This window comes from Panthera leo, chromosome E2 (assembly GCF_018350215.1).
Source record: "Panthera leo isolate Ple1 chromosome E2, P.leo_Ple1_pat1.1, whole genome shotgun sequence".
Taxonomy (NCBI): Eukaryota; Metazoa; Chordata; class Mammalia; order Carnivora; family Felidae; genus Panthera; species Panthera leo.
Genome location: NC_056693.1, coordinates 32,876,774 through 32,889,820, shown reverse-complemented (window position 1 = coordinate 32,889,820; position 13,047 = coordinate 32,876,774). Strand labels below are relative to the sequence as shown.

Sequence of the window (13,047 nt, the reverse complement as noted above, 5' to 3'; positions counted from 1 at the left end):
CCTTTGTGAACTCCAGCCTCACTTGTGCAGAATCATCGCGAGCCAGAAATGGGCTTCCGGACTGCAGCCAGACATGGCAAGGTCTGGGAATGGCTTCCTCTGTTTGTAGAATTGGCCAGTGTCACAAGCAGGCATGTGATTAAGTGGGACTGGGAGAATAATTCATCCCCACCTTTTGTATTTTGCTAAGACAGCATCCTAGAATTTTTTTATGCTAAAAACCAGGGCTGTGTTCCAGGCTGCAAAGACCAGCTGGCCAGGTCAAAAGGCATAATGACTATGCCTTAACTGGTGTGTGTGTGTGTGTGTGTGTGTGTGCGTGTGTTCTGCTGATTAGAAAGAGGCTTATTGTCTGCTTAGGAAGACAACCCAGATTGTCCCATGTGGATAGAGATGGGGTCCTCTTTCTTAGGGTGGTCTTTAGGACTCAGGTTTCTTTCCTGGATGAAAGGGAGGAACCCCAGCCCAGGTCAGTCTTCAGAGAAGCAATCACCTCTGGGGACTGACTCTATTGCTGTCACAATGTTCTCACCCCTATCCCCACACTGTCCTGCCACGGTGACTAGAATGAGTGAAAATTAATATCCTTTTTTGAATTTGAGTCTCCCGAAACTTCATTTCAGCTATAACCTGTGGCCTTGGCCAAGAACCCATGAGCTTTCCTGAGTGTCATGTGCTTTATGGCTGCTGGTTGCCCAATTTTCTCAGATGTCAATACTGGTCTGGCCTGGACAAGGGCAGCCTTGCCAAATGACACCAGGAAAATAGTGTCAGCCTGGAGAAGGCACGGCTGCCTGTTCAAGGCACCAGCCGGAAGACAGCTGTCCTCCACATCTGTTTCCTGTGCATTGACATCTCATGTCTCCAGTTCAATGCAGGGGGATCGGGGCATGCGATTTCTGGCTGGACAGCGACTTCTCAACAGCAAGTCAGAACCAGCAGCAAATGCCTCCGCTGCCGGGCTACCTGTCCCAAGAGCCTGTTTCCACCGGTTTCAACCTGCCATCCCTCCAGGCAGCCTAAGGGCCCAGGAGGTGTCAGCAGGGAGTCATGGGTGCTTTGAAGGGTGGAGGTAGAGACGGTTCCAGGAGAGAGAAGCTACCGGAGCTTACCCACAGGCGAGTCAAGCATGTGCTTAGGGCACCAACACAGTCAGTCTGTCAACAAGGTTTTGACACCACAGCAGAATGGTTAAGAATAGGGGCTGTAACAGGGGTGCCTGGGTGGCTCAGTCCACTGGGCATCCGACTTCAGCTCAGGTCATGATCTCATGGTCCATGGGGTCGAGCCCCGCATAGGGTTCTGTGCTGACAGCTCAGAGCCTGGAGCCTGCTTCAGATTCTGTGTCTCCCTCTCTCTCTGCCCTCCCCCACTCGTGCTCTGTCTCTCTCTGTCTCAAGAATAAATAAATGTTTTAAAAAAATTTAAAAAAAATGAATATGGGCTGTAACATTATGCAGCTTTTGTTCAACCCTCAGCTCTTCCTGTACTTGATGTTCCTTGCCCTGCTGAGCCCCGGGATATCATAGAATCAATTCACGGGGTTAATTTTGAGAACTGAGTGAGGTACAGAATACAAAACGCTCAGCGCCTCGTTTGCCACACAGAGAGCTCTCAATAAATCTCTGTCGAATGAAGTCCTGAAAGAATAGAAGTGGAAAATATGAAGTAAAAACACGATACTGCAGCCAGGAAAATGGCTGTGGTAATACAAATTAGATGTATAACCTTCCAGAACTTTTCCCACGCAAAGATCTGTTTTTACTAAAATGGGATATTAGTATGGAAATAGAATTCATAGACCATACAATTCACCTTTTCCAAAGTGTGCAGCTCAGTGTTCTTTTAGTATATTCACACCCCCCCCCCATCTAAACCCAGAACATTTCGTCACTCCACAAAAAAGCCTCCTACCCATTCTGAGTCATTCCTTATGCCCTCCCTCCTCTGCCCCTAGCACCCTCTACTCTACTTTTTGTCTCGATGGATTTACCTATTCTGGAATTTTCCTATAAATAGACTTCTATAATATGTGGCCTACTGCTGTCCAGTTCTTGTTGCAACAAGAATCTGTGGTTCCTTTCTTTTCATGGCTGAATAATATTCCATTGTATGGAGAGATCAGACTTGGTTTATCCATTCATCAGTTGAATGGTCACTCGGGTTGTTCCCGCTTTGGGGTATTACAAATAATGCTTTTCTTTGTGTCTCATTTTGTATGGATATGTTTTCAATGATCTTGGGTATACCTAGGAGTGGAATCGCTGGGGGTATGGTAATTCTACGTTCGATTTCTGAGGAACTACTCAGTTATATCCTAAAGCAGCCGCAGCTATTTCATAACCTGATTTTGCCCCTTTTGCAATAGATCATGACTGTCTGTCCTTGTGTGCCTCACTAGTTTGAGTGAATGCATGCATAATATTTCCTTAGCCAGCTGTATCAGACTGTATTTAACGAATTCCCTTTTGTTGAACATTTAATAATCCTGTGAAAGAGTCATTGAGCGTCTAACTTGTGTCCCCAGCAGATACATGACACCTTCCCAGGTATATTCAGGGCACTTTGTATCCCCCTGTTGTAGTGCTTCCACAATGTGCAGTAATCCACTCTCCCCGACACCACGGTGTCGTATCTACTCCATGGTGAGGTCCTTGAGAAGGAACATCCCTTGAATTCATCTCTGTATCCATATCACCTGGCATAGCACCAGGCTTTTGGTAAATGGAGAATAAATGAATAGATGGAATAATGACTGAATGGAAGGAAGGGTGAATGCATGATTAGAGCCAGGGAGTAGGGAGAAAAAGAGTTCACTTGTGGTAAGAGCAGTCTGCCCAAAGATCCCCACCTGGAGATGTAGTGAGTTCCCTGACCCTGGAGGTATGTGATAGGAAGCTGAGTCACTTGGAGAGAATATTGTAAAGTCAATTTAGACATCAGAAGGGAAACCGGATGAATTTAAGGTGCTTCCAAACTTGACAGCATAGAACTCCATAGAAAAGAAGCCCAGGCAGCTAAGAGATTTGTCGTGAGTTCCTTAGCTGAGCGGCTGTGAGGCTGGCAGTTGCTCTAGAAGTTTTCAAGTTTGTTCTGAGGACTTTGGACTAAAGCCTCTCTCTCCTTCTCTACAGGCATCCAACTGTTCATGCCTGCTTGTGAAACCCAGAGTACACTGAGGTTAGAGTCCTGCAAGGCAGAAACCCTTATATAACAGGCTGCTGGACGAGTCCGTGGCTATCTGTAATCGGAGAGGCAGTCCTGGCAGTTTGGACGAAGAGGGTAAACTGAGCGGGTGTGGCTTAGAGGCCCTGCCACTTGTGGAGCCACAGAGCGGTGGGGGCGGGAGTGGGACCAGGGGGTGGTACCCGCACAGCCTCTATAAACGTCGTGGACACCTTGAGGCTCTGCAGCTGCAGTCCTTCCATGATGTGGCTCTTAGGTCTGGTCTTGACCTCCCTCACCACTTCCATGACTTGGGGTGAGTGCTTCTGAAACAAAATATCGAGGGGCGTTTGGAAATTCTTGTCCAGGCACGAGGTGGGGGAGATGCATGAGGGCAAGGGTGTGTGTGACAGGACTGGTTCCGCAGCAGCGCATGCCCTCCAGACTTGGCGCGCTTGGGACCCAGCGGGTCCCCGCCAACCCGAGATGCAGGGGAGCATGAGCACCCTGAGACTGCAGCTGTGTGCACAGGAGGGCACCCAGCTAACCTCATGCCTCATGGATGAGGGTTTCAGAGACTCCGTTTATTTTCCGCTTGATTATTTGTCTGAGTATGGCTGAATCATAGAGGGTGGCTTGGAAGAGTAGTAAGAGTACCCGTGGCTTTCTGCAAGTTGCATTAAGCCACTTTGCTTTTAGGAAAGACCTATATTGGTACCTGTTATCGTAACCCAGAGAAATCCGAAGAGGCTCTTCACTGTTCCGTTACTGTACTCACGTAGGTCTTTTCAAAAAAGAAAGAGGCCTGATGCAACTTGCAGAAAAAGAGGTGGGCGGGGGGCGGGGCGGGGGGTTGCTCTTCACTTCATGCCATTTCGACTTCGGAAAGATTTCATAGGAATGCTCTACCTTTGGCTGGCACACAGAGAGCCTGGATGGACTGTATATCCAGAGTGCATGGGTTTGAATTACTAGCTGGGTGTCCTTAGACGCCCTGCTTTAGTTTTCTGTGCCTCGGTTTCCCCCTCTCTAAAATGGGAATGACAGTACCTACCTCATTAGGCTGTTGTGAAAGGTAAAACAGGTTGTTTCTAAAAAGTGCCTGCTATGGAGAGTGCAAATAAAGGATTCCTAAATAAAGAACTGGTTTTCAAATGTAGTGCGGTTGTAGAAAACTTGAGGTATGTTAAGGCCAACAGATCAGGAGCCAGCCGCAATAGCTGGCTACTCACAGTTCCCAGGAGGGGGAGGCATGCCACCACCATGTCGCAGGGCAAGGTGATGCTCAGGGTGGGTGGGAGGAAGAGGGAGGAGGAAGGAATTTCGGGGAATTACCGTAGTTGCCAGGGGAAGGAAGAGGTAAGACAGGATAAGCAAGTTTAGGATTGGGAAACGAACCAATTTCAGGGAGTTCTCAGGCACAAGAGCGGCTGGCTGTTGTTGGGTACCTGGCCCTGGAGTGATTAGGGCAGGATGGTAATGGCTTGGCCTGGGAGAGCCCCATAAGAAGGTGGTAGGGGTACGGGTTCTGCTTGCCCAAAGGGAAGTTGGCTCCTGTCTCTAGAATTGGCTCCCTCTGAGAGGGGCAGTGCCTCCGGGGTCAGCAAGGCCCCAGATGTCAAGCATCAGCATACACAAAATAAAACGCGAGATAACACAAGAGTGTTGCACGGGACCCCGAATGCATCTGCACCCGTTTACAGGCAGAGAAACAGACTCAAGGGAGGGAAACGTATTTGCTCAAGGTCAACGGGAAAATCACGCTCTGGAATCTGTCTGTGGTTCATGAATTGAGAGCCAGGGCTGTGACCATCAGAACTGTGAGGGTCCAGACCTCATCTGCATTTTATCTTCATTCTGATGGGGACACGGTGAGAAAACTGGAACTGCATATAAGGGCAGAGTAAGAACCCAATTAGGAATGGATCTATCCCTTCCTGCCGGTTACCCTCTGGCAAGGCCATCCCATTTCCATCCTCAGAAAGTCCATACTGGCTGCCTCCATTTCCTCAGCTTCCTCATCTGTAAAATGGGCATATTGTAAAGATAAATGGGAAATGGACCGGAATGCACACGTGGCACATAGTGAGCGCTCAGCATACAAACATTACATCTATACTTACGTCGTACATCGAGTGCGCACTGCTCCTGTTACCATAACCCTTATGCCTCTCCCTCCATCCACCCCCTTTTTCACCCTCGCCGATTGGGCTTCTGTCCACTTCATCTGTCTTGAGGATTATCACTGGATATTCTCCTATAAGACCAAACCTGGATTCTCCTTTTCTGTTCTGCCCTCACATTTTGAGGGAGAAGTTGGCCTTTGGTCTATGCCTAAAAGGGAGCAATTGGAAGGATGCCAGGCTAGAAATGGTTTCAGATGAGAAATTTACACACACAGGCTGCTTGGGGGATGGGCCGTGATCAAGAGTCTGAGCGGCCACTTGCACATGCAAATCCAGAAAGAAACCAGGACTGGGGTGGAAGCTTCAGGGAGACGGGTGCAGCTGGGTGGGGAAGAACTGCCTGCCCAACAAGGGTGGAACAGGTAGGAATCGGACCCCCAGTCTCCCCTCTGGACGACCCTGTGCAGAGCCTCCAGAAGAACCCCCTTCAAGCTGATTGGGTCACTCTGGCATATTCCTAGACTGTTCACTGCCTCTCATTTACCCACTAAATGAAGGCCCAACTGTTAGGCTGGCGCTGAGGCCCTCCCAGGACTGAACCTGACTCGTTACAGGCTGCCACCGGCTCCCCAGCGACTGCCTTCGCTCTTCCTCAGGCTGGCCTTGCATTTTGCTCTCAGAGCCTCGCCTAGGCACGTTCTCTTCTCTGCTTTATACCTTTATCCCCACTCTCCCCTCTGCTGCTTGTTGGGTCCCCCTCTCCCACTGCCAGTCTCAGCTCCAAGTTCACTGTCCCCATGATGCCACCAATCAGAAGGTCCCCCTGCCTCTTCTGACTCCTGTAGGGCCTCACTGGGACCTCTCTCAGGACACCAACCCCCTTGCTTCCCTCTGAGTGGAGTCAGGTGTGTTTATGACTCATTCTCCCTACAAGGTTCAGAGACACTGAGAGGAGGGAGTGCCTCTTGTTCATCCTCTCGGCCAGCATGCAGCTCAGCACCTGGGTCCTAATGGATACCTGTTTCTAGAGTCTTCTAAGGGTGGAATCAAAAGGCTTGATCCTCTCAGCAGCTCTTTTTCTTGCATTTCCTTTTTACTCGATGGTATTATACCTCCAATACCAATACCAATCCAGATAGCCCCGAGTAAGGGGCTGTTTACAAAGAAGAAACTGAGGCCCAGAGGGTTTCAGTGACTCATTCAAGGTCACATGCTGAAAGCGGAAAACCCACCTGCAGTCCAGGTCAAACTTTTCCTCTCTTTCCTCTGGATGTCCAGCAGGGCACCCGTCCTCACCTCCTGTGGTGGACACCTCTCAAGGCAAAGTCCTGGGCAAGCACGTCAGCGTAGAAGGATTTGCACAGCCTGTGGCCGTCTTCCTGGGAATCCCTTTTGCCAGGCCTCCTCTTGGATCCCTGAGGTTTGCTCCACCACAGCCTGCAGAGCCATGGAACTTCGTGAAGAATACCACCTCCGACCCTCCTATGTAAGCTGGCATCTTTTCAATGGGAATGTTTGCCTCAAAGTGATACAGGAAGTAGCCAAGGCGACACCCTGAGTGGCTTTGTTCTGAAATCTCTGAGCTGTTGTAGATCCTTAAAAACCTTGCAGAACTCACAGCATTCTAGAGCCCTTTATTCAACAAACGTTTATTGAGCATGTTCTGGGTTCCTAGGATCCATGCATGAAAATTATCCCTATGTTCGTGGCGCTTGCATTCGAGCAGGGAGAGTTAGATAACAAACAAAAAATATGCAAATTAATAAATTATGTACTATGTTAGAATATGATAAATGTCTTGTGAAAGAATTAGAAGTTGAGTCAGTGAGGGAGATCAGCTGTAATGATTCTGTTTATTCTCTTGTCTCAAACTTTGCTAAAATGGGGGAGCAGGGTGGGTGAAGGAGGTTTGTGGGTGGGGAGTCCTGAGGGGAGTTGACTGGGAAAGTTCTCAACTCTCAGGTGTGTCTAAGTACCTAGTCATGAGCAGAGCAGTGGTTGGTGTGTCCCAATCACCCTGACCAAAGGTGATCAGTCGGTTAAGCATCTGACTTTGACTCAGGTCATGATCTCGAGGTTCATGAATTCAAGTCCCGCGTCGGGCTCTGTGCTAACAGCTCAGAGCCTGGAGCCTGCTTTGGATTCTGTATCTCCATGTCTCTCTGCCCCTTCCCTGCTCTCTCTCTCTCTCTCTCAAAGATAAATAAGCATTAAAGTATTTTTAAAATGTATGCATGTTTATTTCCTGATTGCAAAGGTAATAACATACTCAGTACAGAAAAAGGAGGAAGCACAGGTAAGTAAAGTTAAGACAATGAAAATCATACACAATTCCGCCATAGAGAGAACTGCTGTTCACATTCTAGATTCTGCTTTTCTGGTCTTTTATCTATTGCATATTTTCTCCATTAAAAATAGAATCCATAAGATTCTGCACTGAATTCCAATGCGTGGGTTTCTTTTCCCCCACATCAAGAAACAATTCTCTGACACCAGCTGTGTGTCCTACAATTCAAATCATTCTTACACTGTTCTGCCCGGAGATAGTGTCAGATCCCACAGGTTAAAGACTCAGCCCCACAAGACTGCTGTCTGCTTCTGATGCCAATCACAAGTAGTCCAAGCTGTCAACTGTGCTTGTGACCTTGGCTCTAAATCACAGGTTCCCATGACCCCCTTCTTGGGTTCTATTAATTTGCTAGAGTGGTCACAGATCTCGGGAAACTGGTTTATTCACTAGATTACCAGTTTATTACAAGGTTTTTAAAGAGTATGTATCAACAGTTAAACGAAGAGATCCGTGGGGTGAGGTCCAAACAAAGGAGATTCTGTGTCCTTCTAGAGTTTGGGTTCTGGCACGGTGGCCTTAAAACATTCTGATTCAACAACTTGGGAACTCTCTGAACCCTGTCCTGTGGGTATTTTGGGGAAGGCTTTGTTACGTAGGCATGATTGATGAAACCAGTGGCCACTGGCCAGGATTCCACCTCCAGCCCCTCCTGCCTCCCCAGAGGCCAGGGGGCAGGACTGAAAGTTCCAGGCCTTTAATAAGTGTTTCATTTACCTGACAACCAGCTCCCATCTGAAGTGTGATCAAAAGTCACCTTATTAACACAACAAAAATATCTTTGCTGTTTTCTTCACAGAGGAGATGCCAGAGGTTTTAGGGAGTCTGTTCCAGAAATAGGATGGAGGCCAGATAGATATTTCTTATGATAAAAAACAATATCACCTCACACGATAAAGGTAGTTTAGATGCCTGCTTTGCTCATTTATAAATATATCATGAACATTGTTCTATGTCATTAAATATCATAGCCTAACATAGAAATAGCTACATTACATTGAGTATTGAATCATACTTTATTTACCCAATCTCTTATTTGGGGTCATTAAGTTGTTTTTGATAGTATAAATAACACTCTGATGAATATCCCGCAGCTAAATCTTTATGCACACCAATGAATATTTTTGGATAAGTTCGAAGAAATGACATTTCTGAGTAAAAGAGTATGCACCTCCTGTTAAATTCCTTTCCAGAAATGTTCCAACCACACTCCTCCTATTAATATATGAACACCTCCATTCACCAGAACTTTTGCAATGCGTGGGGTTATTAAAAAATACCTTTGGGCTGTTGGATAGGCAAAATAATAATAATTATTATTATCATTATAGTTATATATAATTTTGCTATTTATTCCCCATTAATTTGAACACTAGTGACGTTGAACTCTTTTCTCTCTTTTGACGTTTGATTTTCTTCTTTTATGACTATTAAGCTCCTTGTTCTGGTGATCAGGAGAAAGTTCCCTTACGGTGGAAATTAAGAAGTCACCGTTGGGGGCCCTGATTCTGCCACTTGATAGCTATGTCATCCGAGTGCCTCACGTACCTAATTTACATACGGGGGGCAGTGATACCTGCCTTCTGGTACCTTGAGATCCAGAAGCGTTGCTTATTATGTCCTTAGAAATATAATGCACTACATAGTATAGATCTTTCCGGCTGCGTGACCTTGGGTAGTTCTCTAACCTCTCTGTGCTTCAGTTTTCTCAACTGTAAAATGGGGATAGTAATAGAGTCTATGTTATGGGCTTGTCATGGGAGGATTAAAGGGTTTAGTACATAAGGAGTGCTTAAAACAGCACCTGGCATGCTGGGAGGGCCATGAATATTACCAGTTTTAATCTATGTTGGAGCTTTAAGATCTGTTATTAGGGAAACCAATAGTGCTTGTCTGGGTTGGATAGATTCTTAGCATGTCAGGGCTGCAAGACCTTTTTTTTTCTTTTTTTTTAATGTTTATTTTATGTATTTTGAGAGAGAGACAGCACAAGCAGGGGAGGGGCAGAGAGAGAGGGAGAGAGGGAGTCCCAAGCAGGCTCCGTGCTGTCAGTGCAGAGCCTTAACGCGGGGCTCCAACTCACGAAGAGCGAGATCATGACCTGATCTGAAACCAAGAGTCAGACAAGCTTAACCGACTGAACCCCCCAGGCGCCCCTGCAAGGCCCTTATAGAAATCCCTTCCCTCACAGAGACCTGGCAGAGTCAAGCCAAAGCAGGCAAGGGATTCACCCTGGGTCTCCCAGAAAATTAGTGAGGGAGGCAGGACCGGAATACAGTTCTCCTGATATGGCCCCACACACATTTCACCCCTGAGCTGTTGTGGTCCTTAAATGCCTGCCATGTGAGTGACTTTGCAGGGATTATGGAAGTCTACCATGAACTAGAACATGCTCACCTGGTAGAGGACACGCTTACCTGGAACACGGAGAGCTGGGATGCTTCTGGGACTGTTTCCTCTGGCATTGAAACAGTCCTCTCCCAGGCAGTCAGCATACTGGCAGCCTCCTCTCCTTGACCCAGGGCACCTCAAAGCCTCCAGGAAGGGCAGAGGTGCTTCTCACCGTGCATGGTCCTGGGAGACCTTAGTGAGCCTCAGGCCCCCTACCCAGACTCTCCCTCACCGCCTCTCCTGAGAGAGTCTCCGAACCATTCCAATGTCTCCAGCCTAGTAAGAACAGCTTTACTTACCAGCCTAAACCCACCAGCCCAAGGCCTGGCCTGAGCGCAGAAGGCATTTGCTCAGCTCCGGGTGAACCTCACAAGCTCCTCTTTCTTGTCCTCTCCCTAGGTGTTCCCAGGATGCAGTGGGAGGGCAGGTGGTGTCCGACCTCTTTACCAACAGGAAGGAAAACATTCCTCTCAAGTTTTCCGAAGACTGCCTGTACCTAAATATTTACACTCCTGCTGACTTGAGGAAGAAGAACAGGCTGCCGGTAAGCAGAAGCTTCCAGCACTGCGGGTCTTCTGGTGTAGACCAGAAGGGCGAGAAGGCAGCTTGGGTGGGGGCAGTTTCAGGGACCCCCTGCTTCCCTTACCTCCCACGGTCAGACCTCATGACCCCAAGAAACACAAGCTCGCCACACCTCAGTCTCCCCTAGTGACAGACACGGGGCCTTTGGGGGAGTTTGCTGTGCCTCTGTCATGCACATTGTGATTTTTGCCAAATTGTTTCTTGCTGATAGAAGGACAAGAATGATTACTCTTAGAGTTAAGCCACCAGCCCAATCCTTCCTTTACAAGTAGAGAAACTGAGGTCCAGAATGGGGGAGGGGAGATCACGCTGTGGGATTGGCAGGATGAGAGCATAGGCCTTCTGAGTCTCAAACCAGTGCTCCCTGGCGCAGACTGAGAAAGTGAGCCTGGGTGGCCTTTCCTCAGCACTTAACATGCTCCTCTGTCAACTTCCAGGGTCCCCTGAGAGATGTTAGGGGAAGAGCCTGGGGCAACCCATGAAGCTCTTTCTTTTGCCTCTGGCCAAATTTCTGGGATTTTATTGTAGCTAATCTCCTTCCTTGATTGTCTTTGGCACCGACCTATGACCCCATGAGTCAGCATTTCCACAATAAAAGAGGCCTAGAGGTGGGGCAGCTTCCAAACTCAAGCTGAAGCTTGGAGGAAGGTCTCCTGGAAAAGGAGGTATTCCCTGGGGTGGAGAGGCGTGGGGATGTTAGCACCCAGCCATCTCCCAGAAGCACACCTGGCATGATGCCCTGGAGTGGGGAGACGGCATCTGTGGACTTGTGAGCGAAACTAGCACTGTATATGCTCAGCTCAGTGAGATGGGACAATGTTTCACTCACTCATTCATTCATCCATTCTGTTACGTACTCCGTGCCCTCCCATGCATAGCTACACCTGGGGGTTAGGACAAAGGAGGGACAAAAAAGCCATCACCAGACAGCCATTACTGTGGAGGATGGCTCCATCTGCGATGCTCAAACATTGACCAGCTTCTTCAGCGAGTCACTACTGACCAGCCCTTGCCTCAGCCTTCACGCAGATGACTGCAAACTCAGTCCCTCTCCGCAGAGGTGGGCAGGGATCAGAGGTGTGGGAGGAACAGAGGGAGGACCCCTACTTATGGACACAGGACTACAGGGTCTGGTCTTAAGCCTCGGTTCTGCCTTTTACTAGCAGAGAGACCTGGCTCTGCTAGTAGAATAGCGTTAGTCGCATATTCGATGACACATGTCAAGCTTTGTCTCAGTGGCTGGTGAGTGTGCAAGGCAAGTCCTCCTGAAGCATTAGTTAGAGTTGAAGGGAAGATCTTACTTCTGTCCTAACGGCCAGCCCACTGCACCAGGCTGGGGGCCACACTGCGCTGGGTGGCTCAACAGATGGACTCCAGAGCCAGACTGGGTGGGTCAAGTCCTGCTTCTGCTGCTTATTAGTTGTGTGACTTCAGGCGGGTTAAATGCCTCAGTTTTCTTGCCTGTTAACAGGACAGCATTAGTCCCTACTTCATGGAATGGTACTTGGCACTTAGTGTTACAAAGTCTTTTTTTTTTTTTTTTAAGTTTATAATTTTTGGGGACACCTGGGTGGCTTGGTCGGTTAAGTGTCCGACTTTGGCTCAGGCCACGATCTCCCAGTCCGTGGGTTCAAGCCTCACGTCGGGCTCCGTGCTGACAGCTCAGAGCCTGGAGCCTGCTTCGGATTCCGTGTCTCCCTCTCTCTCTGACCCTCCCCCACTCATGCTCTGTCTCTCTCTCTCAAAAATAAATAATCATTAAAAAATTTTAAGCTTATTTATTTTAAGAAAGAGAGAGAGAGAGAGAGAGAGAGAGAGAGTGGGGGAGGGGCAGAGAGAGAGAGAGGGAGAGAGAATCCCAAGCAGGCTCCGTGCTGCCAGTGCAGAGCCCAATGCGAGCCTTCATCTCACCAACTGTGAGATCGTGACCTGAGCCGAAGTTGGATGCTTGACTGATTGAGCCACCCAGGTGCCCACCCCCAATTTTTTTTATTAATAAAACTATTACAATATTATTTTTCAAGCACTCTTACTCCCTGGCTGTGTGAGAGCCTACATGCCAGAGCCGAGCATTATGAAGGGCCGTGTCTACCCTCATCCTCAAGGCTTATCGTGGTCCCTGGCACATAGTAGGTTCTCACATCATATCGGTCAAACGAATGATGACTTACTGGAGGAGGTGGCTTTTAGGCTGGGCTTTGGAAGATGGGTGGGATTTGGGGTTGCAGAGGAGGCAGAAGGAAGGTGTATTTGAAAGAAATCCCACTGGGGGCACGTGTGCTTCTTGAGACAGTCATTCATGTGCCAGAGCCGTTTAATTCACCGCACACGAGGTAAGTAAGATGAGGCTGAAATACAGGGCTGCGGCAGGCAGGGCGTGCAGGGCTGTGGGAACAGTCCGAGCATGAGGACAATGGGAGCGTTGGGTGTTGGGGA

The 13,047-nt window shown here is 48.3% G+C and overlaps 1 protein-coding gene across 3 annotated transcripts in view; it reads left to right on the top strand.

The window, feature by feature from the left end:
- Positions 1-3,347: 3,347 nt before the first annotated feature.
- Positions 3,348-13,047, top strand: part of CES1 (carboxylesterase 1) — a 31,386-nt gene continuing 21,686 nt past the window's right edge. For 2 of the 3 annotated variants that reach the window (XM_042920264.1, XM_042920262.1), the window contains exons 1-3: positions 3,348-3,481; positions 6,570-6,777; positions 10,429-10,573. In XM_042920264.1, the coding sequence (XP_042776198.1) occupies positions 3,427-3,481; positions 6,570-6,777; positions 10,429-10,573 (408 nt within the window). In that variant the 5' untranslated portion in view covers positions 3,348-3,426. The remainder of the gene's footprint in view (positions 3,482-6,569; positions 6,778-10,428; positions 10,574-13,047) is intronic. The other variant, XM_042920263.1, reaches the window with a different exon arrangement.